At 41.5% G+C, this 24912-nt stretch overlaps 1 protein-coding gene across 1 annotated transcript; it reads right to left on the reverse strand.

Moving 5' to 3' along the window:
• Window positions 1–2996: 2996 nt before the first annotated feature.
• On the reverse strand, window positions 2997–8786 carry LOC122415659 (arginine kinase). The gene is made up of 3 exons (XM_043427983.1): window positions 7581–8786; window positions 4324–4678; window positions 2997–3924 (listed from the first exon to the last, which is right to left on the reverse strand). Exons 1-3 carry the CDS (start codon window positions 7619–7621, stop codon window positions 3202–3204), a joined length of 1119 nt encoding a protein of 372 aa, XP_043283918.1. The 5' UTR covers window positions 7622–8786; the 3' UTR covers window positions 2997–3201.
• Window positions 8787–24912: the final 16126 nt, after the last annotated feature.

The raw sequence follows: 24912 nt of genomic DNA on the forward strand, positions 1-24912 counted from the left end.
CCATAGGATATTACAGGAAAAATAGAGTTACCGAAACTCGCGTTTTAATTTTTATAGTCAACGAATTATTTCGAATGTTCATTCAATAGCAATTAAGTGCAATTTTTTTATTGAATTGACTAAAGCCCTCGAAAATAACTACCTCCCATTAGAGTAAATCATGAAAATTCTTATTTTCAAGTCACGAGGGCTCAAACTATTGTACAGGACGCATAATACTAGGTGTTCAAGGTCCCCTCGTAGATGACATTTCAGTTTGAAATAAAATGAAGAAACTTCGTTTTCATCAAATTTTTATGGAGGGTGGCTACATTCGTCAAAATGATAAGAAATTGATCAAATTTGGTGTTAATGTTCTTCAACATCAAGTGCGAAGACACAATTTTTTTCAAAATTTTATTCTTCTTAGTTATCGAGTAAATACGTATTAGCAGATGTCTTATGCCCGGAATGCATACCTATATATATATGGAAACGCTATGCTTATACACGTGAACTTTAATGATCAATTACTCGATAATAACTGTACAGAAGAAAAATCTTTAAAAATTTGTATTGTCAAATTTGGCACTAAAGAATATGTTCACCAAATTTTATTAAATTCTTATAATTTCGAAATTTTTAATGTATATTTAACATGGTTTAGCATGGCAACATTGTATCGTCGCTATCCACCCTCCTTAATATCGCCTATACGAATGAACCACTCTTCACTGTCTTCTCATGTTATCTTATTACCTTTGACTTGGGCATTAAAAGTTGAGCCTACGAATGATACCATAGAAAATATAAATATCGTTGATTCTCATTATTTGATAGATTTATTCAAATGATAGACAGAGATATACGAAACGTACACTGTAAGTTACGATTGTAAGACGTTTTTTCGATGTGCCTCAATGCTATGAAACTCATTTTTGTAATAATAATGTACTGTCCAAAATCGAAGAATTTTATGAAATACATCAACTACAAAAAAACATTTCCGCGGTCATAACTTTTTGAAGATTTTAGTAAGTGGAAATAAAAAGGTCAATTGTTAAGCATAAACCATCGCTTCAGTAACTTGGAATAATACAATACTTCGTTCCATCTTATACTTCGACAAATAGTGATCAATATCTTTCGGTTGTGCTGAGTTTCTGAGTTTATTGAAACTAACGATGTATGGTACAAAAGTCTAAATAATTAGAAATTGATCAAATTTGGTGATAATGTTCTTCAATATCAATTCTGAAAACATAATTTTTTTCAAAATTTTCTTCTGCTTAGTTATCAAGTAATTACGCATATTAAAGCAGATTTCTTATGCCCGGAATGTCTATATATATATGGAAACGCTATGCTTATACACGTGAACTTTAGTGATCAATTACTCGATAACAGTACAGAAAAAAAATCTTAAAAAATTTGTATTGTCAAATTTGTCACTAAAGAATATGTTCACCAAATTTTATAAAATTCTGATCATTTTGAAATTTTTATGTTTTTAGCATGGTAACATTGTAAGCCTGTACCAAATATCTTTAATATGTAGTAGAGCATTCAAAATCAAGAGAAAATAAAAATCTTCATCTCCTGATTTCCCCTTTTCCCTCTTCCTCTTCAATCCCTTAACCCCCCCCCCCCCCCCTCCCCTTCCACAAAGTCTACAGATTTCACTAAACAAAAGCTCGAAGGTTTATTATCACTCATAAAAATCAACGTTTTTCAAATGGTGGCAAGTGCAGAATTCGTTCTTTTCATTTTCTCTATCGTGCAATTTTGAGACTGAAAATCTAGGAGTCGATCAGAGTGCTGAAAATTATTACGACAGAAGTTTGTAATGTGAGATAATATTAAGGGAGGAAAGAGAGGGAAATGAAAAAAAAACGAGTGAATCTCTTCGGGTGTATGTCTTTTACTTTATTCTCGTGTTCTAAAATTTGCATTCGATACAATCAGGTTGTTGATTATTCGTTCATTTCTGTCTTCATTTTACGTATCACGTGGCTAAACCAACTTAAACAAAAATATTTCATCCTCGCTTATGTTCTTGATTTTCATTCAAGTATTATCTGTCCGTCTTGAATCCGGTACAAAACAAATAAATCGAGGACTAATACGATTGGGACCGAAAGAAAAAAGTATGCATCTGACAATTCAACGGTTCTTTTATCTTGACTAAAGAATCGCTAGCATTTTGCCGCTCCGTTGTCTTTGCTGTTACGTATTTAAGTTAACTTTTTGTTGTTGTTAACACTCTTTAATAATCTTGTTACAACTACATCCTCATTAAATTCCTAAGTGACAAATGACACCCAATATTTTCGTGTTCGTGTGTGTGTATTGTTTTAAAATTATGATCCGAACAATTATCTTTCACGTAACAATTGGTGTTTATTCATTAATTTTTTTTTTCATTTTTTCATTTTTGTATTATCACCGTGAGAGAAAAATCACAATTTTTATTCAACATTTTTCATTTTTTATTCCGTTGGAAAGGATACGAGGGTAGTGATGATGCGGTGGCAGCACTAGAGCGGTAATGTGGATGAGCAATGAGTGACAAAACAGTATCGCAATAAAATACACGATAACATTGAATAATCATCGATAATCAAAACTTATTTATTGTTTTTCTGCTCTTTGAAATAACTAACAACCGAAGATAAACGAATAAAAGCAAGGATTAAATACACCGAGTACAAGAGTCCGTGTGATCAGCTGGACAATCAAAAAAAGCACACAATCTTGTGGCTCTTGTTGGATTTGCTCGAAAGAGAAACAAAACAAAGGACAAAAAATAATACAATCATTTGAAAAAGAATGATGAAAAAAGGATTATAATGGAGGGCAAAGAAAGAAGCAAACGGAACAACAAAAATACTGACGATAAATAATACGCACAGTTTTCACAATAAAAACAATAGGATTTGCTCTCTCTTTCTGCAATTTCAAATTCTAATGAATCTTTCGATGTTCGCTTCTTTATTCAATCCCCAACCCTTCCTCCGTGGTTGTTATCATTTTTATTATTTTGCCTTTTTCGCCTCACAATTATTTGGTATACGCTAATAAAAAGGAACTTGTCAAACTTTGATGTAGGGATTAGTATGACTCGAGTGTTGGAAAAAATCACGTTTGGGGAAATAAGTCGTTTGTTGTTTCAGGGAGAAAAGGGGCTTTTGATGGACAATCGCAATACGAGATCGTAACTTTTTACAGCTCTTTCTCGATCTTGATGAGTTCAGCGATACCGTCGTGCATTTCCTTGACGGCCTGGTACTCGGTAAGACCGAGACGTCGCTTGTTGGAAATGTCGTAAATACCGCCCTCAGCTTCGGTGTGCTCGCCGCGCGTGCCACGAACTTGGAGATTGAACTTGGAAGCGACCTCCTCGAGCTTGGCCTTGTTCGCAGCGAGTTTCGGTACTTTGATGTGCACCGAAGCACGCACCGTTGTGCCGAGATTCGTTGGGCAGAATGTCAAAAATCCAAAACGATCGTTGTGCGAGAATGGTATTCTCTTCTCAATGTCATTTACGGCGGTTACGAGACGTCGGTAAACCTGACCAAGATCACCACCCATTTGCATCGAAATAATACGCAAATGATCTTCCTCGTTGCACCAGACGAGGAACGTCTTAGCATCGTTGTGGTAGATACCACGTCCAGTCGGCCAGAAACGACAAGCGTTCGCCGCTTGCAAGAAACGATCACCTTCCTTGAAAAGGAAATGATCGTCGATCAACTTCTGCTGTACTTCCTTGCTCATTCCCGTCAACGGGTAGAATGTACCCTTGAGCTCGCCATCCAATCCCGACAGCGTGCTCGATACTTTATCCTCCATCTCCTTGTACTGGGCTTCCGTTAAGCACGGGTTGAACGGATAACCCTCCATTGATCGTCCGCATCTCACACGCGTCGACACGATGTAATCGCCCTGTTTGTTTTTCAAAAATTCATTTATTTCACGTTTATCTTATTGATTTTTTTTTTCAATCATTTGAATCTTCTTTGTTGGAACACAGAGAAATTTCACTTGGAATTTGAACTTTAGTTGAACTGTTCCGAGGATTTGTACTTTTTCTACAGACGATGAATTTTGTGATTGGTTCCCCATCCCAGCGTAGATAATTTGAACGAATTTACAAAAATGCATAATAATATTTGAACTCGACAATCTGAATTGAAAAATTGGAACAATTTCCAAGTAACGTATGACAATTTGAATTCTTTTTCGTCCCAAAACTAATCTTTTTCTCCGAATACACAAATTTTGAAGGCAATTTTGAAAAAGTTTTCAAGTTTTAAAGGTTCATCGATGTTTCGTCATACTTACAGTCGGGTCGAGATTTCCAAGAGTATCGACATCACCAAAGTCCTTTGGTGGATGCTTGTCAGTCTTCTTGAATCCCTGATGATAATCATCAATAATGGGGTCGAAAAGATCACCGAAAACGGTGTAAGCTTCAGCATCCGGAGCGTAAATACCAACGCCAGAGTCGTGATTCTCGAGACCTGATTGTATGACGTCGAGGAGAGTCGAGCCAAAAGAAGTTTTCTTCGTTTTCAACTGATCGAACAATTCCCTCGTAAGATATTTCTTCAAGAGGGATTTGCTGTCGGAAGCAGCGAGCTTGGTGAAGCCGGCTTCCAATTTATCAAGAACTGCTTGGTCAACCATCTTGTTTTTACTGCAAAAACACAAATGAAACATTTCCATTAAACAAGAAGTCAAATCATCGATAAACTTTTGTACGAGATTATAAATAAATCATTTTCCATCCGAAATTGTTGTTCAAATTGTGAGCCAATAATTTTATCATCCTTTCATCAATCGTGCCATTGAATTTATTTATAATCGCTTTATTAAAGTAATTTTTTTTCGAGAGAATCGTGGTAAGGTTCACGAGTGGTCATTTCCCGTTGAAGAGTCAGGGATGCACCTCGATGACTATAAATAGAATGATCGCGAGGGAATATCCGCCCGAGGAAATGCGTGATACGGATTTCGATTGAACGATTCGACTTCACATCCGTTTTGATTGTTACACGTGATTGGACTCACTGAACTCGTTCGTTTTACTTGTTGTCTCGTACTGTTCATCATGTCGCGGTTAGTATGCATGTACGCTCTCGGATGTGCACACGTGGGAGGGCGATCGTATACAGGATATTTCAGAAGGAACTGGCCATCCTGAATATTTCCTTGACTTTGTCAAAAAAAACTGTGAAACGATTGCTCGGGTTTGCCCGGCGGAGTGGGCTGAGCGAGTATTTTTTATCGTCGACTCTCATAGAAATTTTTTACTTCGAAAAAGTAAATGCAACTTAATCAATTTTTCGTGAATCGACAATCCTCATTTTTACGACGTGATTGTGGACAATTTAGACCCTTGGGATTATAAATATTAAGACGCAGCGTTAGACGAGCCCTGAACATTCCTACGAAGATAATCTTTACGAATTTATTTGTAATCTCCACGCATTTATCGAAGGAAATAAAAGACTCGAAAAAAGCGAGAATTCTGTTCGGTAAGAAGTGAAATGACAGCCTTTGTTGTTGACCGTGTACATCGAATGTGCAAGATGATAATTGAAAAAGCTATTTTGACAGCTCGAACCCGAGTTTTTTCGCCGAGGATCGTTTGCCTTAGAGATTAAGTTTTCGCTTGTTCGGTGACCCACCTTTTTTTATCAGATTACACGCTAATTGTTCAATAAACATGATGCCGTTGAGCATTTTTTTGGTATTATTTCTACGTATACAAAATCGTATGACGCAATTTTATCCTTCGTTTCCGGGGCTCTTCCCCCCGGAATGAAACCGAATTACATGCAAGTTTTTTCTTCTTTCATTTTTCGTAAAAATCCCCATTCACCAGTGGTTGCCATCCCACTAATTTGTTATTATTAGAACGAGAGGAATCCGAATAAAAATTCTGAATATAGAGCAATGGAGTTTTTTCCAGCAGAACCAACGACTTTTCTTCTTTCTTTGCTTTATTGGGTGAAAAAAATATCTGAAAAGATATCCTTACAGAATATCCTATGAAAGTTGAAACAGCGTGCACGTTTTCGTATGTCTACGTACGGCTACGAAACCGCTCTCAATTGAACGCGGCAATTTGTCTCATCTCGACTACTTACGATATTTGGGGATCGGCGGTAGCGAGGTGAGCGAGGGCACGACGAACGGAACCGGAAGGGCGTCTAGAGTGTCTCGTTAATTTGGCCGGCAATTTTGATTCTATCAAAGCTTTTAGAACGAATCTCGAACGCGATATGACGTTCATGGTTGAGAGCCTTTTTTATCGGACGGATTTGATGAAACTCCTGGGGGATAAGAGATTCAAGATCAAAAGTTTGGGGCGGTGGAATTGCGATTTTTAAAACGCTCCGAAACGCTTCGTTCGGGAGGTTCGTTAAGTTCGTGTATTGGTCGAAATTACAATTTAGAATAAATTAATTCCCTCGCATTTTCAAATATTCATTATAAGAATGGAAAATTTTTCATGATCTCGTTTGTTCTTTCGTCGTAATCCAAGTTTGCAATTTTACGTACAATTATCGAATTTCGTTCGATTCGAAACGACGTTCAAGTGTTCGCAGCAAGTTTTATTGCCACGATTGAATTCTATAGCGATCGGAAAATTTCCAAAGCGTCACAGTTCCCAGTATTTTTAAAAATGCCACTATGAATGATTCATCCCTGCGGATTATTCGTAGAGGAAAAAATCGAATTCGTACGTGCTGGGCGCGAATAGGCGAGCGAATTTCAAAGGCAGAATGTGTCGCAGCACATTCTATTTTTAAAAGCCTCGACACATAATTTAGAGTACACAGAAACATGTATTTTTTTCATTCACCAAATGTGTGAAAAAAACGATAGAAAAAAGCGTCTTGAAAGCCTGAAAATTCGGGGCTTCTTTCCCGTCGAAAATGAGCATTGATTCGCGCGCATTTTTGCACCTGCGACAGTCGACGGGGTTGGGGAGCTGGGGACAGAGTTGCGAAGTACTCCGAGCTGCGGTGAGCAAAATTACGAGAGTTTCTACTGTGTTCGTGCGAATATTCGAATAATAAATTCATACAAATATCCACAGCGTGGTGTATACTTTCTAAACTCGCAAAGCCTCAAGGTTCTCATCTCATGGTCGACGAAGCTCGTGTTCATCCTTAACGTGACACATCCGTTGCCTTCGCCGAAGATAAATAATCGTACAAAAACTCTGCGTCAGTTGTGCGTCTCAAAATAAGATTTTTTTCCTCGCACGGATGAGATTGATCCAAAATGTATTTCGTGCAGCTTGCTCGAACCGATTGCGAAGGCCGATAAACGTAACTCCGGAATTGGAACGAAATATGTATTTCAATTTCGGTGCATTTCGATCTATCTCAGATAAGCAAAGTCTCTTGGAGACAACAGATTTTCGGGGACTCTTCTCGAGAGGAATTTCGAAAATAAGAGTGACGAGTAAATCCCGAGTGTCGAGGTTTATTTCGCACGCTTTTCCGGCGCTCGATTCTCTCCTCGGAAAAGGTGAGACGGAGAAAGCTCTAAACGGAAAGAAGAGAGAATTAAAAAATACGTACTCGTCAGCGGAAGCGGTATCCTTTGATGTACATCCGCCCATTTTGTTGCGATTATATACTTTAGTGTATATATATACAAATATATGTAATTTTCGTTGGTGCGTAAAAGCACGTAGAGAAAAGGTTAAAAAATCGTTCTCGATATCACTGAAAAATCGAACGTCTTTGTACTCGGCCACTGACGAAATTTCACCACTTGTCAAACTCGTGTATTTCGGCTACAGGTCAATCGACAGAAAAACGTTCACATTCGTAAGTATATATTTCCGAGTGAATAGTGCTTTTTTATCTTCCCTAATAAAACAAGTAGAGTAAGCTTTAAATAATGACAGCCGACAGTTCCTCGTGCCGGCTTCACGTTGTCGTGTCTGCCGGGAGAATCGTCAGGTTGGAGAGAGAGCCGAAAGGGTTGAGCCCCGGGCTCGGGTGAAGGTCGCAGGGGAAAGCTCGTAGCAAGACAGACCGAGAGAGAGAGTGAGATTGCGAGGGGGTGGGGACTCGTAGTACGTTTTTGTCTGGTAATATTGGCACAACCACTGCAGTTATTTAGCCTGGTATAAGGCTGCACTGGGGCGTTCACACGAGCCGAGATCGGAAGGTTATAAGCGCGTGCGGCAAGAAGAAAGGGTGTGTCGTGAGAGTCGGGGTAGCGGCGTGTTCCTCCGGGGGGGTTCCGGACACGATTTGCCCGGAACTCTCTCGCTCCGCACGGACGTTTTTCCTCGCTTTACGCACGGAGAGTAAATTGGACCGTTGAGGGTGTAAAAAAGGCAGGCGTGTGAAGTTTAAGGGAAGAAAAGTTGGGAAGGAGAGAGGCTGGGTTAAAAATTCGACTCGATCCAAGACCGCTGAGAAAAAAGCATCCGTCCTCGGTGCCAGAATGGGCAAATTTGCCTGACGAAAAAAGGAAAAACACGTTTGACAGTAGCCCGTGCGCCCCGACCGACACTTGTTACGTTTACAAAAATATCTGCGTTTACGACGTACTTGTAGAGTTTTATTTACGATCGAACTATTACTTCCTCCCAGTTTCTATTTATTCGAGTTTATTTATAAGAAATTTATTATTTATCATTAAGCACACTGAGGAGGGACGAAAGTGAAAGAAATTGGATGAGGGTTTGCGCGCCGAGGGGGTTTCTTTTTTCGTGTCTTTCTTTATTGAGTGGATAATAATGAATTTTGTGATTTGTGGTGTGTGGTGATGTGAACACTACAGTCTCTACGCTATCACTAAGCGAGAGTAGGCATTCTGCGTGCCTGTGATCTCTCTCTCTCTCTCTCTCTCCCTTACTCTCGCTATCATTCTCCCTCTCCTCCTCTCTCCCTCTCTCTCACTGTATCTTCGGCTCTCGCTCCATCTTCCTCGGCAACTCACGTACAGGAAGTTCATTGGTAGTATTGGACGATCTCTGTCTCTCTCTCACCTACACACAACCCTCGACGCGGCCCCTACTCTCCTGACAAGGGTGGGGCACACCGGCGGCGCTTCGTGCGTCCGGCAGCAGCAGCCCAGCAGCAGCAACCAGGCAATACGCAAAGAGAAGGAAGGACGTCTGGTTCCGGCTTCTGCCGCTCTTCGCCGGTCGATAGCGCACGCATACAACTCTCTTTCTCCCTCGCTCGGTTACTTATTCGTGTGTACGCACCTCCGTTTCGCTTCAACCCCTGAACGCGTAAGCAACACTCACACACCGCAGTTTTCTCTCCCATCCGGCGTCTAGTCTCGTCCCTTGTTTTTCTCATCTTCCTACTCCGAAGCGCACCAAGATTTTTATCCCTTCGGCACCTCGCCTCGCGTAAACTCGGCTCTTTTCCCTCTCAAGGAAGTTGAGGCATTAGAATGAAAATGATTTCATCGCTTTTAAACCGATTGCAACTTGTTAAGTGTACAAAAAAATCAGTTAATTTTTGAGACAGTTTAGGAGCGTCGTTGCTGAGAAAAATCAATAACAATTTGGCCCAAATGACATGTAATCTTGTGGAAGTCGAGACACATTCAGCGATATCTCCGTTAGAAATGATGCTGAAAATCAAGAGACTCGGTAGAGTCTCGGGACAAGTACATTGACAGCCCTGTCGTCCGCTGCTGGCTCGAGGCCCGCGCCGAGTATACTTTCTCTAAATAAAACGATTCACGGTGGAAGGGGGAAAATTGGCAAGTGATTTTTTTGAATTACGAAACTTCTGAGTCATCCGAGGCTTTGAAAATTTAACTGGAGATTAATTAATAAATTCTCTTTCGATTCCACCCAAAATCAGCATGATCGGTGGCGCAATTGCTGAGAAAAAACTGCACGGGCATGAAATTTTTTGGGCAACATGAGCAAAGCTTGCTGAATAATGTCAATTTTTTTCAGATTTATTAGAAGATTTGCCGAGATTATATTAATAATAATCTGTTTCCCGTACAGTTTTTTGAGGCTAGGATCGTCACCGTTCGTATTTTCGACTGAGTTTTCACCAGATTTTCGTCTCTTTTTCCCGACTTTTCTTTAAAGCGTGTGCAACATTGCCAAACTGTAAACCGGCCTAACTTTTGAAAGGTACAGGTCATAACCTTTGGGTAAAAAAATGACTGTACAGCCTCAACTTCCTTAATTTGTCAACTCTCAGTAAAAACACACACGTCGACTCGCAAGTGGTTTTTCCTCCTCTCCGTCTCCCACTCGTTTAACCCTCGCTTCTCTCACATCTTCGGTTCACCCTCCCTCGTATAAATACATACACGCTCTATCGCTCTCTCTCTCTCCATCGCTCTTCTCGCCGGAAAACTCGGCGCTAAATCCCCACGCAAACTCCTGCGCAACTACCCCTTCGAACAATTTGCAGGGAAATAAAAAAACAGCTGAAGCTAATGCTGACGCTGCACGCGCAGGCTCTCCAGAAAAGAGCAACCGCCAGACACCCGCTCCCTCCGCCGCTCTTTTTCACTTCGATCAAAGAATCAACGCGTCGCCACGCGCACTTGGGACTCCTCGGGCACCGGGAGAAACCCATTTTCAACCGAACCTTCACCGGGTCCCGAATTCGATCGAGAACGATTGCCGGGAAGGACTCGAGCGACAGGAGTGCAGCTGTCCTCGAAGCTCCGGATGTGGAAAGTCCGGAGGTTCACGAAAGCATTTTTTCCCAGGAAATCAAGCCAAACTCGCTCAAAAATGCTTCGCAAAATACCCTCGAAGCCCAGCTCCAGCGGAGCTCGGCTCCGTCAAAAATCATCACGAATTTCTCCTCCGTGAGATTCGGGATGGGGATGTCCGATAAGGAAAAATTGCACCGCCGAGAGCTACGAGGGAAGAATGTCAAAGTTGTGAATGAGAATAATCTCCGATTGCTTCCACTTGCGAGCCTCTCCGGGGGTTATATCGCCGGTGCACACGCGACTGCTACCCTCCCCACAAACGAGCCCTCGAGCTCCGGCCTTCGCGCTATTCTTCCGCGTCAATGGATACTTAACGAAGGAGAAGGGCGAAAAGGAGGAAGAAAAAAGGGCGAAGGGGAAGAGAAGGAGCTCGCCTTCGCGAACGATCTCGAATTTGCACGTTTTCTGCGTCACCGTAAACTTTTTTCTCTTTAATCTAAGCGCGTCGCGTCATCTTACTGTTGAGGAAGATAAACGGGGAGGCTCATAAAAAATACATGAGAAATATCACGCAAGATCGCTTTGACAAACAGCTCTCAACGCGCCTTCCTACCTTTCTCGCCTTCGCGTGACACAGTTTCGTTTATTTATTTCTTTTCCTCTTTTTATTTTCTAACCGGCTTATCTAACCGCGACGAGCGTCCAATCGACGCGTTTCTACTTCCCTCACTCGCCTCGTATCGCTTCGTAACGCTGATCATAATCACGATAGCAATCGAAATAAAAATTTGGCGATTACTCGATCGTGTTCGAGCATATTTTTCGTCGCTCTACTATCTCCGAGGAAACTTATCGCACTCGCAATCTTTCTACGACAATTGCTCTCTCGACTCCTCAGACACGACACTGAAGTTTGCAACGTTCGAGTCCAACGAAATTATGTCAAAAGATCCTCCAATGATTCCAGTTATTCTCCAATTTCGCTCCTCGTCGATTTTACAATTCGTAGTTTTTCGAGCTGCCTCGATACTTCGTGAAATCTAAAATTGGTCAATTACAAATGTTTTTTTTCCTTCGTTTCGTTGGACTCGAACGTTGTAAACTTCAGCGGCGTTCCTCAAACGAGGTCGATCAACAACTTTGAGGATCCATATTCTTTTGCTCCGCGCTCGACAGGACACCCGCTAGAAACTATTTCGGAACGTTACCATGCACGCGCACATCTTCGCAGGGTATTTTCCACTTGTTTAAACAGTGGCTGCTTCGCAACCTGTTAAATTGAGATCCCCGAGATGCGATTAATTTTATAGCTCGACGACGTTTACTCACACTTGCTCGTACACGAGAAATCCCCGGCCTGGCCTTGCCGATACGCCAGAAACAATTTTTTACTCTAAACGCTTTCGAAGTTCGAACGAATCTTCGATGTACAGAAATTTTCCCGAGTAAATCATGGCGAAACCTTATACGAATTACAAAGCAGCACGAAACTCAGAATTATTCTTAAGCTGCTTTGAAAAGTCAAAAAATCTATTGTTTTCGGACATGTTTTTAGGATAAACGGAAATAACTCACCGCAGCGAACTTTTCGGTATAGTTTTAAGGATATTTCAAAAGCACAGAAACATTTTTTAATGTGAGAAATATTAGTTTATCCGATTGCCGAAGTTTCTCAGCTGCGTACAATGCGGAGATCGTTATTATTGTCCGCAACAAAAATTCCAAATTCTTTTTCCACTTTCATATATTTTTCTTTCATACGAACCTATAAAAACCCGAAAAAATTGCGAAATTCTATATTTGCAGCAAGTTAAAATGATATTTCTTCTTCTTCCAGAGAAGTCTTATTTTTATATATTTTTTTTTTCATATTTTTAGAGAGTTTGATAAAACACAATTTCATAAAATTTCATAATTTTTTCGGGTTTTTACAGGTTCGTCGTATGAAAGGATATGAAAATGGAGAAAGAATTTGGAATTTTTGTTGCAGACGATAAACACGATCTCCGCATTGTTCGCAGCTGAGAAACTTCGACAATCAGTCTTTGCGCATAAGCCATGTACGAATTAGTATTTCTCACATGAAAAAAATGTTTTTGTACTCTTGAAATATCCTTGAAACTCTACCGAAAAGTTCGCTACCGTGAGTTATTTCCGTTTATTCCAAAAACATTCTGATCGAATTTTCAAAGTTAAACAGGCATAAAAAGTGCGCATGATAATTGTGCACAAGGGCTCATTATTGTGTCTACGAATCATATGAGCGAGTACTTGCATGTACAGTCGATCAAATTCCACGACAAGCTGCGAGTGGAAAGGGGGATTTTTTGTTTGTCATCGCGTCACCTCGTACTGATATCGTTACGATCATGAAATCACAACGACGACGACGACGACGACGATAGTCCGCAGTAATTCGCTTATCGCGGTGTAACGAAGAAAATATACGTTGAAAAATGGGACCGCCCAGAAAGGCTGAGCGCAGAAGTGCCTCGGTCACGAAATGCGGAATAATCGCATTTGCGAATATTTGAAGACGAGAGAGAAATGGTTTCCTGTCGCTGTCCAGAGTTATTCTGTCGTTCGCCACCTTTCCAATTCACCGTGCATTTGTCGGGAACGAATTTACAGTCGCTTGGAACAGTGACTCGAAAGTGGAGCACTCTCTTGAAGATCGAACCCTCGGGAGGGCTCGGGCACTCGGTACGAAAGGGGGGGACAAGAAATGTCTGAATAAAGTCAATAAAAAACTGTAAACTCGTTCAGGAACGTTCAAATGTGGAGACACGAATTCAAACAGAGTCACGAGAAAGCCGAAAAAACGTCTTGATTGTTACGACAAATATTAAACTGGGATTAAAAGCGCTGCGGATATTCCCTCTCTGAATTGAAATGTGCTCGTTTTACGTCGCTTAAATATCTCCCTCTCCAATTCGACATAACTCGACGACGACGATGATGCGTCGACGAGGATAATGATCATTGCCGAGGAAATAACGTCACGAAATACCATTGTTCGAGGTATATATAGATCGAGAGTACACACATCGATTTAGAGCGCTCGAGAACGCCACAGACTTCGTCACTTCAGAGGCCGAGTCGTCACGAATCACGCCCTTCTGCTTGCGAGAATGTCGACAGACTCGCACGGGGCTTTCCTCGTAAAATCGATCGCGTTGATCGCGGGATCGTTGGACATTTGAGCGAAAATGCTTTGAAAATCTTTTTCTTAACGCACAGGACGATTGAGACACGAAAAGAATTGGGAGAAACCTTCGTTTCCTCTTTAAATCTGAATCGAAGTGGCCTGTGCTCGCGTTTCTGGCTGTGTGCGCCGGTTCTCGCGGACTCGCGTTCAGTTCAGAGCGTGAAGCGCGGCGTCACGAGTCACCGAGAACGAAGGAGAAAAAAGCAAAGCGCTAGAGACGCGCATTAAGGAGAGAACGAAACGAGAAAAACGAGCTTAGAAGTAGTGCGGAGTGGATCGTGCGTCACCAATTTGCCGGAGGGGAAGACTCCGAGCGTGGAAAAGAAGGCACAGCCTGTGAATCGCTCAACGGTTAAAACCAGGATTTGCACGAATTGCATGAGCAATCTCTCGAGAAGAGGAAAAGAAGCACGAGAGCTTCGGAAACGGCTTAATGAGCAGCTCGCGGAGCCGCTCGATACTGCAGAGTTATTCGAAACGAGAATATTCTTCCTCGACGTAGCAACCGGGCAGCCTTTACGAGCTGCGAGTCGCCAAGGACGTCACAATTATGGTGGGAGCGTCTAACGATCGCAGGGAACGTGAATCGAGTTAAAAGAAGCCAGTTTTCCCCGGAGATTCCTCGAAATTCTTCAGCAACGAATTCTTTTCGCGTCCCCCTCGTTTTCTCACAACGCATCGAGTAGGCTCCGCTCGTGGGTTCCCGAGCTCGAGATCAACCGAGCTGGAGAAAGAGAGACGGATCGCTCGCCCAGCGATAGCAACGGGAATGCCGATTGTTTTATTTTTCACGCAACTCTTCACCGAACCGCAGATTAAGAGCTCGGGTTACGCAGCTAAGATGCACCGCGAGTATACGCCGATTTTTCGTATCTCGTTTCACCTGCTCGAGGATCGTCGTCTTAGCGACAAGACATGTTGAAAGAGATTTTTCGTTATTTATCGCAGGAGCGAGAGCACCCGAGGCTCTGCGAACTAATCGAGCCGGAACTGACAGCTGCGTTGTAACAGCTTCGATATTGTGTTTTTTCTCTTCCGTTTCGAAAGTCGCTTTCCCTTCGACTCGACTATAGACACCAACGAGTAAATCCGGACTGCGAGTCTCCGGGAGCTCCTCGTGGCCTCTACGCTCCGCAATTTAACACTGGAAGCGTTTACTCGAGTGTCCAACTTCTCACGTTTCATCGATTGCCACGGAATTATAACGTCGAGATCGATCCTTCCCTGCTATCGTTTCTACGCAGTCACACACGGACTGTGCGCCGCTTACGTTACTTTAGTTTCGAGTTCTCCCACTCAACGACGACCCTCTGCTTTCTAAGACATTTTCCTTGCGATAGAGAACACCTGCGAATTAAAAAAATGAAATGAGAACAAGGAAACTGACAGTTATCAATGCCCAGCCCCGAGTCCGACCTTGACACATGCATTTTAAATACGCGAACACGAAACTTCGTTTCCCGTGATTCTATTAACTCCCTCCTCAAAATAATGAGACGGAAACCTCCGCTGCTGTGGACACGAGCGAATCCCACATTCCTTCGAATCTCCGCCACGATACCGCGCTAATGAGATCGCAGCTCTGCTGCACCCAGCAGAGGACATTTCAATCGGTGTTTCACCTCCTGAGCAAACACGACTCGACGAATGTCTGGCGACGCGTCTCTATAGACGATGCGGATTAAAATAATTGTACGCCTGTTAATCAGGCCGGTTCGGATCGAGCTACTACTTTGTAGCGAAGAATTTATCGCTGAGAGAAGTGCCTCGAGAGGCACGAGGCGGCCTCTTACCGGGAATTTATCGGAACGAATTTTATTTCGTGGTCCGAGTGAATTGAAACAGATCGAAGCCTGCTTAAAATTTTTGGGCAAGTTTCGGGTGTGAAATAAGTCACGAAATTTCGAAATTTTCGACGAAGGTATTTTGAAAATTGAGAATTTAGGGAAAAATCGATTTTGCTTCCGTGTCAAACAAAATGGGGAGGAATTATTGAAAAATGTTGAATTTTCTAGATATTGGATCGACCGAGAGTCAACGATTCTCGAGCCTCGTAGAAAAAACTCCTGCCAACTCGATCGATCCCAACTTCACTCGTCATCTAATAATAAAACGATCCATTTCGCTTCGCCCTTGCAGCGACCTTGGACATTGACCCACTGACCTGTTCGCGGACCATCGTCGGGCCAGTTTACTCGTGCGAAAGGGAAAGTTCCCCCTGCGGGGTGAACGCCGTACGTTTCTTTTTCGTTCAAAGGGTTGCGAGGTGAAAAAAAACTTGAATGGCGCTCGTTCGAGCGCTTCTGGCAAGAGCCTCGGCGAGGCTATTTTCTTTGTGTCACGACACGTAAAGTTAGGCTCGCATGAAAAGGGACTGTCGAAAGTAAGATTTCCCTTTTTTGTTCAACGATTTTCACGTAGTTGTTCAAACTCGTGAATTTCGATCGGGAAGATTCGGTTTCTTTGTAATTTGTCGTAAACTTTGACTTTTTTCAGTTGCTGTCCAAACTCGAATCGGTTTCGATGACCCCGCTAAATTATTGACAAATTTTAGTTTCATTTTTGCTGCAATCGAATCCGCTGATTTTTTTTCGATACGAAAAACCGTTGCGGATGAGAGACGCGCCATCTATTGTCACAACGGCGTAATAACCCCGAGTGCGTGGGCGACGCGATGCTCGTCGAGGACGGAAAGCTTGCGTCATTTTATTGCAGCACATCTGCTGCTGCTTTTGCGAGTGTCGGTAACATTGTACTTCTGGAACGAATTACCGGAAGTAGTTGAAAGCTCTTTTGGCAAAAGCTCAAGAACTCGGACTCCCTCGAAAGGATAGAGCGTTTTTGAGAAGCCATTTATTTTTAAGCCTCTCGATGAACACCAGTTTGCATGATAAAATCCCTTTTTAAAACCAGTTTTCATTGTTACGTAAGAGAAAAACAAAGCTCCTCGTAATTCGCTCACGAATCCAGATTCATCGATGAAAAATGTTCCTTGAGAAAGCAACTTTCGAAATTATAAATAATTTCATGAAATGAACGATTTTTTCACATGTTTCATTGAAAAAGTTCAACTTTGAGATTGTCGGTGTTCGAGAATTGAAGCTTTATCGAATAGATGTATTTTCTCGATGCAGTCCAATGTCTAATTTCGTTAAATGTGAGAGGCTAGCTCAACATGTTGAACAGACTGATAGAGGATGAGTTGAAATAAACAGCTTTTTCGACCCGGCACGAATTATATTTTTAGGTGCCACCAGAAACGAATTTGCTTGAATTTCAAGTCCACTTTGAGAAAGAATAACACTGAAAACCGACAGAGTTGTTAAAAACATCGATTTTTTAAATAGATTCAAACTATTTTGTTGGCTCTCAAACAATTTCTTACAACTCTTGTCAACAGACCTTTATCGACGTGGACTAGAATCGGTCAAAACCCGAGTTCTGAGGCAGTGTTTATTATTTGCAGGTACAAAATTACGAATGGTTATTGAACAAATATTTTCAATTCAGGTAACAGAATGTCGAATATCAAAACGAAGAGAGCATTTTGTCGAGTGCAAAAAATATTTTGTTGGGCACATTAAGGAGCCTAGCCTAATTAGAATTTTCAAAAAATCGATTTTTTTTCTATTTTTATTGCATTTTTCGTGAGTACACATATTTAAAAGTTTCGTACTAAAATCTTAAAGATCCGAGCTCTACTGAGCAGTATACGAATTTTCGAATTTTGAGTGGAACTATTTTTTTTGCAAAAACGATGAAAAAACGTGCTTTTTCGTAGTTTTTGGAAAAATGACCGCCATTTTGTCGTTTTTTAAAAAATCAAAAATCGTATGATATGCGCTAAAGCCATTTATCTATTTAATCTAAAAGCATTTTTATTTTTTTTCTCCGATCGTCCATTCCAGAGATTTTATCAACGGTGCATCATCCCCATCTTTTTTTGAACCTGTCTTCCCCCCATTTTTCTGTACGAAAACTGAGTAAAAAAAAAAATAAAAAATTTTTTGTGTATTTTAAGAGTGTATTTTTAAGGCTTGACACTTTTTACATCCATATTTATGATTTAAACCGATCAAAAAAATTCGTAAAAACTTTTTTGCACGTCTAATTGGAGTAGACCCCTTAAAAAAACATTTTGCGGTCTCAGTAAATGATTTTATTTCAGTGAAGCATATTCAGAAACGGAAGCGGATCGATAGCGTTAGATTTTTATGAAATTCCAACGCTCGGTTCCTCGTTCCATGGAATACGTCATTCGCAGATTTTCCGTTCCCATTATTTTGAAGCAATGAAATATAAAATCGATCGAAAGTCGGGGAAAAGCAGTGGGCAGCATAATTTTGACGGCATTTGTCAATGTCGCTAAGAGCCAGAGTATAAGAATTTAGTCGATCAATAATTCAGCATCGTATCGTAAAGTTAGCACGATCGTGTCCTCGCTCATCGTGTGCATATACATTTTACATTTTCTAAACATGTACAGAAGACGTACAGTCGTGAAATACCGGACTCGTGTGTGTTCTCCGCGTCAGCAACGACTCGACACATCTTCGCAGGGCTTCTCTTTTGACATTAATGCACGGACTGAGGGATACGAAAATAGAACACCACTGTAAACCACGATACTGATAATAATAGTGGGAAAAAGCTCCCTTATTCTGTTGTGTCACTGCAACGATCGCGATTCGACGATAACGTCGCTCTGACCTGCAATTTATGTGAACTTTCATGTCGACTCGATTTCATTTCTTTTTTTTTTCCACGCAACCGAGCAATTATCGTTGGAAGTAATCGATATGCGGGGAAACTTTTCAAACAGAAAAATCGTGGGGCTTCGCGTGACTTTTTCGTGCGTTTGGTGGCACTTGGAAAATGATGTTGTTGCTGCAATTTGATTCGAGAGCTCGATCGGTGCTGTCGGATCAATAAACTTTGTTTTATTCCCCATTTTTCAATATTCGTTGCATGCACGGAGGGAATTGAATTTGAATAATTACTGTGAGTAACGATGGTGACGAGCTGCAATTCGTCATATTATTTTCGGAGAAAAATAAAAATTTTCTATAAATTAAATAACTTGTAGACACCACACTGGTGCTCATTTGCACCCACGAAAATTGAAAGAAAAAAAACAGGCTTTCGAAGTTCCTCTCTTCAATTTGGCCATTTTTCACGACGCTGAAGTTTGCAACGTTGGAGTTCAACGAAATGAACGAAAAAAAGATTTATAATTCATTATTTTTTTATTTCACGAATTATTGATGTCGCTTGAAATATGACGAATTGGAAATTCCGCAGGGAACGAGATTGGAGATTTACTGGAATTATTTGAGAGTTTTTTTAGACCATTTCGTTGGACTGCAACGTTGGAAACTTCAGCGTCATCATTTTTCTATAATAAAACTTTATTCTTCCATTTTTTTTTAACTTAATCGATGATTAAAGAATTGTCACCCCTAAAAAGTCTCGTTGGAAGATCAATTCCATAAATTCATCGATGAAATAAAAACGTTTTGAAAAGTCAAAGTGCAACTTAGCACCAGTGTAGTGTCTACGGGATAATATTTATTATTATTGCTCAAAGTAGGAACTTTTACCAGAGCATTTAGTAAATTTTGACGTCCTATCTGCAATATTTACTGTTATAACTGACAATTTCGGAAAATATTAAAATACAATGCGTTACAGAAATTAATACTTTTCGTTAACTTGCCCCCGCAGTCAAATATACCAGGATAAATTTGACACCGAATTTAACCACAAATATTACCATTAATTCTCGCAGTGTGGGGATTTTAATAAATTTACACATTCGTGCGACGAGATCGATGCCAAAATAAACGCGGAGATAATTCAGCCGCGGATCCGGAATGGATTTTCAAGTTTTCGAACGAATGTCACTCGGCGTACGATTGTAATTGGAGACACAGAAGAAAAGGCAGGGAAAGAAAGGAGCGAGAAGTGCTGAATACTCGCGTACACGATTTCTCGACAAATGTATTTTCCTCCTCGTCTCGCCGTACACCTTTATAAATAAATTCTCGTCTCTCCCGTACACATCGGTATATTCTGAGAAGCTTAACGATAGTTGGGCAAATTCTGTCTCGGTACGCTCGTACTTCGTGTCTTGAGAGTTCAAAGACTCGAGACGAGCGTCTCGTCGACGAGATGGGAATAGAATCGTCGAGATTTTGGAACCAAGATAAACCCACACGATCGTAAACAAGATTCGAGAACTCGGGGACCGGGACGCTCGCGTTGGTCTCAGACGATTCGTCCAAAATTGCTGTTTCTTTTGTAGTCTCCAAAAATCATTGTGACGATGAAGTTTGCAACGTTGGAGTCCAACGAAATGATGTAAAAAAGCCTCCAATTCCAGTGATTCTCCAATTTCGTTCCCTGCCAAATTTCAATTCGTAGTTTTTTCGTTCATTTCGTTGAGCTCCAACGTTGCAAAGGTCAGCGTCGTAAACCATCGGATTTTCGAGAATCAACGATTCATACACGAAAATCTATGATTTTCCATAAATTCGTAAACCTTAAGGACGAAACTTTCGTCACGTTATCGGAGGCAATAAAAATCGGAAATTTTGCGTTAAACTGTCAACTAAAGTGACCAACTTTTGTTACATTGCTTATGAAAAATTCAGTCTAGCGAAGCCAATACCTTCTACTCTCGTACACAATATTTCGTTTACCAGAGTGTCGGAGCGCCAGTCGAGCTGCTTGCCCTTTGAACATTCCTTGGCTCGCGAACGATTAACGACAGAAAAAAGTACACTTTACCGGAATATTGAGAACAAAAAGCAGTTTTTTTTCCACAGTTCAACTTCGTTGATGAAATGCTACGGAAAAGTGAGAATTCGTCGGCCCGACGATGCTTGCCGGTGTTCAAAAAATCGAGTCGCATCGTTGAAAATTGAGGGACCGAGAGGCATGCAGAAATTTGAAAATTCCGAAAAATCCAAATGATTATGACGCTGAAGTTTCCAACGTTGGAGTCCAACGAAATGATCTAAATAAACTCTCAAACAATTCCAGTAAATCTCCAATTTTGTTCCCTGCCGAATTTCCAATTCATCATTTTTCAAGCCACATCAATAATTCGTGAAATAAAAAAATAATGAATTATAAATATTTTTTTCGTTCATTTCGTTCAACTCCAACGTTGCAAACTTCAGCGTCGTAAATGATTCGGTTTAAGGATCATATTTGGTGATAATGTTATTCAACATCAAGTGCGAAGACACGATTTTTTTCAAAATTTTCTTCTGCTTAGTTGTCGAGTAATTACAGTAATTTTGTATTGTCAAACTTGGCACTAAAGAATATGTTCACCAAATTTTATGAAATTCTTATAATTGAGAAATTTTTAATGTATTCAACATGGTTTAACCTTAAAACCTCCTCCTTAAAAATAACTTCGATCCCACGATCCGGGAACTCGAAAAATCTTTCTTCTCCCAGTGACGAGCGGAATTTCTCATTTTTTCGTAACGTTTATCAAAGCTGCATGATTCCGAGCCGAAATAAGCGAAAAAAGGCGTGCAGCGGGTGGTGGAAAAGGCTGAAAAGCGGAGATGACAAGGAAGGAAAAATTCTGATCGTTCGCGTGGATACGAAGAGGCAGAAAGAGCCACGGAGGACCGTCAACTATCAATTTCCGCTTCGAATTACCGAACGCATAATGTGAGCTCATGCATTCGCTGCTCATACGAATCTCCGGCCACTGTTCCGTCCAGCCTCGCGTCGACTCGTTGGCACACTTGGCCTTTTTTCAACACCGCTTCGCTGCTTCTTTTAATCATTTTGACAATGATTTAGGAAAGTGTCAGAGCCGCGAGTGCATCAACTACAGATTCGCCGACGCTTTTCAGGCATTAATAACTGCCGAACAGAATTTTTGTCCTCTTCGAAAACCGCGTTGGATCCCGATTGTTTTCAACTTCCCCGGAACCGAGATTACTCCTCATCCGATCGCCTAAATCCATTAAACTCCATTTTCTAAACTATTTTTTCAAATTTTCTTGACATCTGTCACCACTGCTGTTTACATTTCTCTCGAAATAAATGTGTTCGCGTACAAAGGTTCGTTCCCAAAACGTCCTTTCTCGGAATCTAATCGAATCGTCGAGCTCAACAAGAACGTCGAAATTCCGACGACGCTGAAGTTTGTAACGTTGAAGTCCAACGAAACGATGTAAAAAAAGCTTCCAATAATTCCAGTAATTCTCCAAATTCGTTCCTCGTCGAATTAGCAATTCGTAGTTTTTCAAGCTGCACCGATACTTCGTGAAATGAAAAATGGCGAATTACAAATGTTTTATTCGTTTATTTCAACAAAAAATATTCTTTCCGGACCGACGATTAGAAGGAAGAAAAAATTCGCTGGCACTGGGAATCAAGAGGCTCCTCGGACGAGGGAATCGCGCAGATCTGTATCGCAGCAATCTGAGAGTTACGTAACCGCGGTGCTGCACCCACACTCGATTCGGGGCGAGCCAGTGTCTCCATCGGTATCGTAATCCATCAATACTTCTGACGGAGCTCACAATTTCTCACATCCTTGTCGCTGGGCTGATGAATAGCGGGCCGGAAATTTGGCGCGATCGCCGCCGCTTTTGTTGTTCCAATGATTTACGAACTGATCAATCTCCGTGCGCGGTTTCGTAACGGAATGAATGAAAGAATAAAAAATCGACGGGTCGGAATTTCGGCGGGTTTTTTCCGCGAGTCGGATATTGCGAAGGGAAAACTGAGAACGAAAAATCGAGAGACTTTTTACCGTCCGATTATACATGAACAACTTTTTTTCGACGAAATGAAGAAAAAAAACGACGAGCCTCGAGTCCTTCGGTCGAGTGGATCGCGGAAGAAGCTTGGCAAAGAAAAATGAAAAAAATCGAAGAGTTTTTATCGCGTGGCCATCATTTTTCTTCTTTTCCCGTCTTAATGAGAGAAAAACGCTTTTTCACAGCCATGGCAACGAAGGGTTTTGTTCACTTCGAGTTCAGGATCGATACGCATCGAGATTGGGATTTTATCGTCGCAGGCAACGATTGATAAGCTTCGCGATAAACACGCTAGACGAAAAAATATTTCGTGACATAATATTGGGGCTCATAGAAAAATCGAAGCACATTAAATCGTTCGTTCCTGTTCGTCGTTACGAGGCAAATCAATCATTTCGACACTCATTTTTTTCTACTACCTTAAAGGCTGCAAATCAGTACGGAATCCTCCCGCCCAGGAACGAGTTTTCTCCCTCAACGTTCCCTTTCATTTTGTTTCTATTTTCTTACCCAGAGGATAAAAGAGATGAGGTAAGCCGAGGGCTCTCCTTCGAGCAACGCTCGAGCGAGCATAGCACGCCAATGAACGTTTCAGAGACACTTGTGCATACAGGGAACGAAAAAAATACAATTTTCAACTAGCAAATAACCTTCCAAACCACTAAAAAAAAAACAGAGACGAAAGAAATTAATCGAGAAAACGTGAATTCAGAAATACAAGCGATTCGCTTCCGAGCTCACCGAATCCTCGTCGGCAAGATTTTTCGTCTTTTTTTCTCGTAAAAATGTCGATTTCACATCCAAACTTTAATTAACTGATGAAAAAAAAAGATGAAAAACACCAGGTGCAAAAATAAGCTGTCGTTGAAAAAAATGACGTTTCTCCTGGCATTGAAACAATGTTAGAAATCGAGGAATTCATTCCTGGAATAAAGGTTGGCGCGGAAAGCATTTTTCGAGCCTCTAATTTACGAGTAGCAACAGCTATGGACACAGATTGTATCACATTGTTAGAAAAAACGTTCAACGAAAGCAAGTGAAAAGGATTTTCACAGGAAAAATGTTTTGGTCTCCCGAATTTTCCAGGTTTCAAAAGAATCGATTAATTTTTCAGGACGTTACGGTTCTTAGAATTCAGGATACGAAAAAACTTGTATTACCGTTAGTCGACGATTCTCGCCTCGATATATACACGACTCGCGAGACAAAGGTATGCGGCGAAGTACGTAGAAGGGGGGAGAAGGAGAGAAAAGGCAACACGAGCTTCGACAGAGACCTCGTTTCGAGTTGACCAACCACCCACCCTGGTGGAGTTACACAACGTTAACCGTAACCGATTCTTGTCTCTTTGTCTCCCCCCCCCCCCCCTGCGCCTCTTTCTCGCGCGTCTTCCGTCGATATCATTTGTCAAGAATTGAACTCGACGATTCCAAGGATCAAATATCTCGGTGGAATTTCTTCAAGAATTTCTGTCATAAAAATCTGTCTCGTTCGGATTAACGACGAAGGAACGATCGATATTTTCGTCACGATTCGGTACGCAGGATCGCGAATCCACGACGAGCGAGGCACGCCGGACAACGGGAGAAAGGGAAAATACAAAATGGACTAGTCCAGGGAACCAAAAAAAAATCGATCGTTCCCTCCACAGAGCCGCGAAAACGGTTTACGCAGGAACGATTCGTAGCCGCCACTCGAAATCGAAATGTCTCTTACAATGAAATATTTACAAACTTTCGTGTTGCCGAATATTCACTCTGTCCCGCCTTTTCTGAACGAACATCGCGCCCTTGTCGAAACGATAAAATCGAAGAAAATTGCGCGAGGTAAGTTGCGAGGATTTTCATCGAAAAAAAGTTGGAATTGGTTAGGAATTGCAGGTTTTATTTGATACTTTTGCTTTATTGTTTAACTGACCTTATTAGCACTGACGAAGAAAGGGTTGTTAGAGCTGAACGAAGACGAGAGCAGGAGCAGACCGCTGTGGATGGGCCACACGTCGAACTGATACGTGAGTCGGGAACGAAGTGCCGCGGATTCGGTTCTCGTCTGTGCCACTCGGCATTCGGCTCTTTCCTACTACTCCCGGGTGGCGCTGTTCTCTTCTATATCTCTCTCGCTGCTTTCGCTCTCGCTCTCTCTCATTTACCACATCTCGCTCCTTCTCTCACTCACTGTTTTACCGTCTATCCCCGCTCCGCAGCCGCCAACATCCCTTCTTCGTCGTGGCATCGCTGGGAATAC

Source organism: Venturia canescens, chromosome 9, assembly GCF_019457755.1.
Source record: "Venturia canescens isolate UGA chromosome 9, ASM1945775v1, whole genome shotgun sequence".
Classification (NCBI taxonomy): domain Eukaryota; kingdom Metazoa; phylum Arthropoda; class Insecta; order Hymenoptera; family Ichneumonidae; genus Venturia; species Venturia canescens.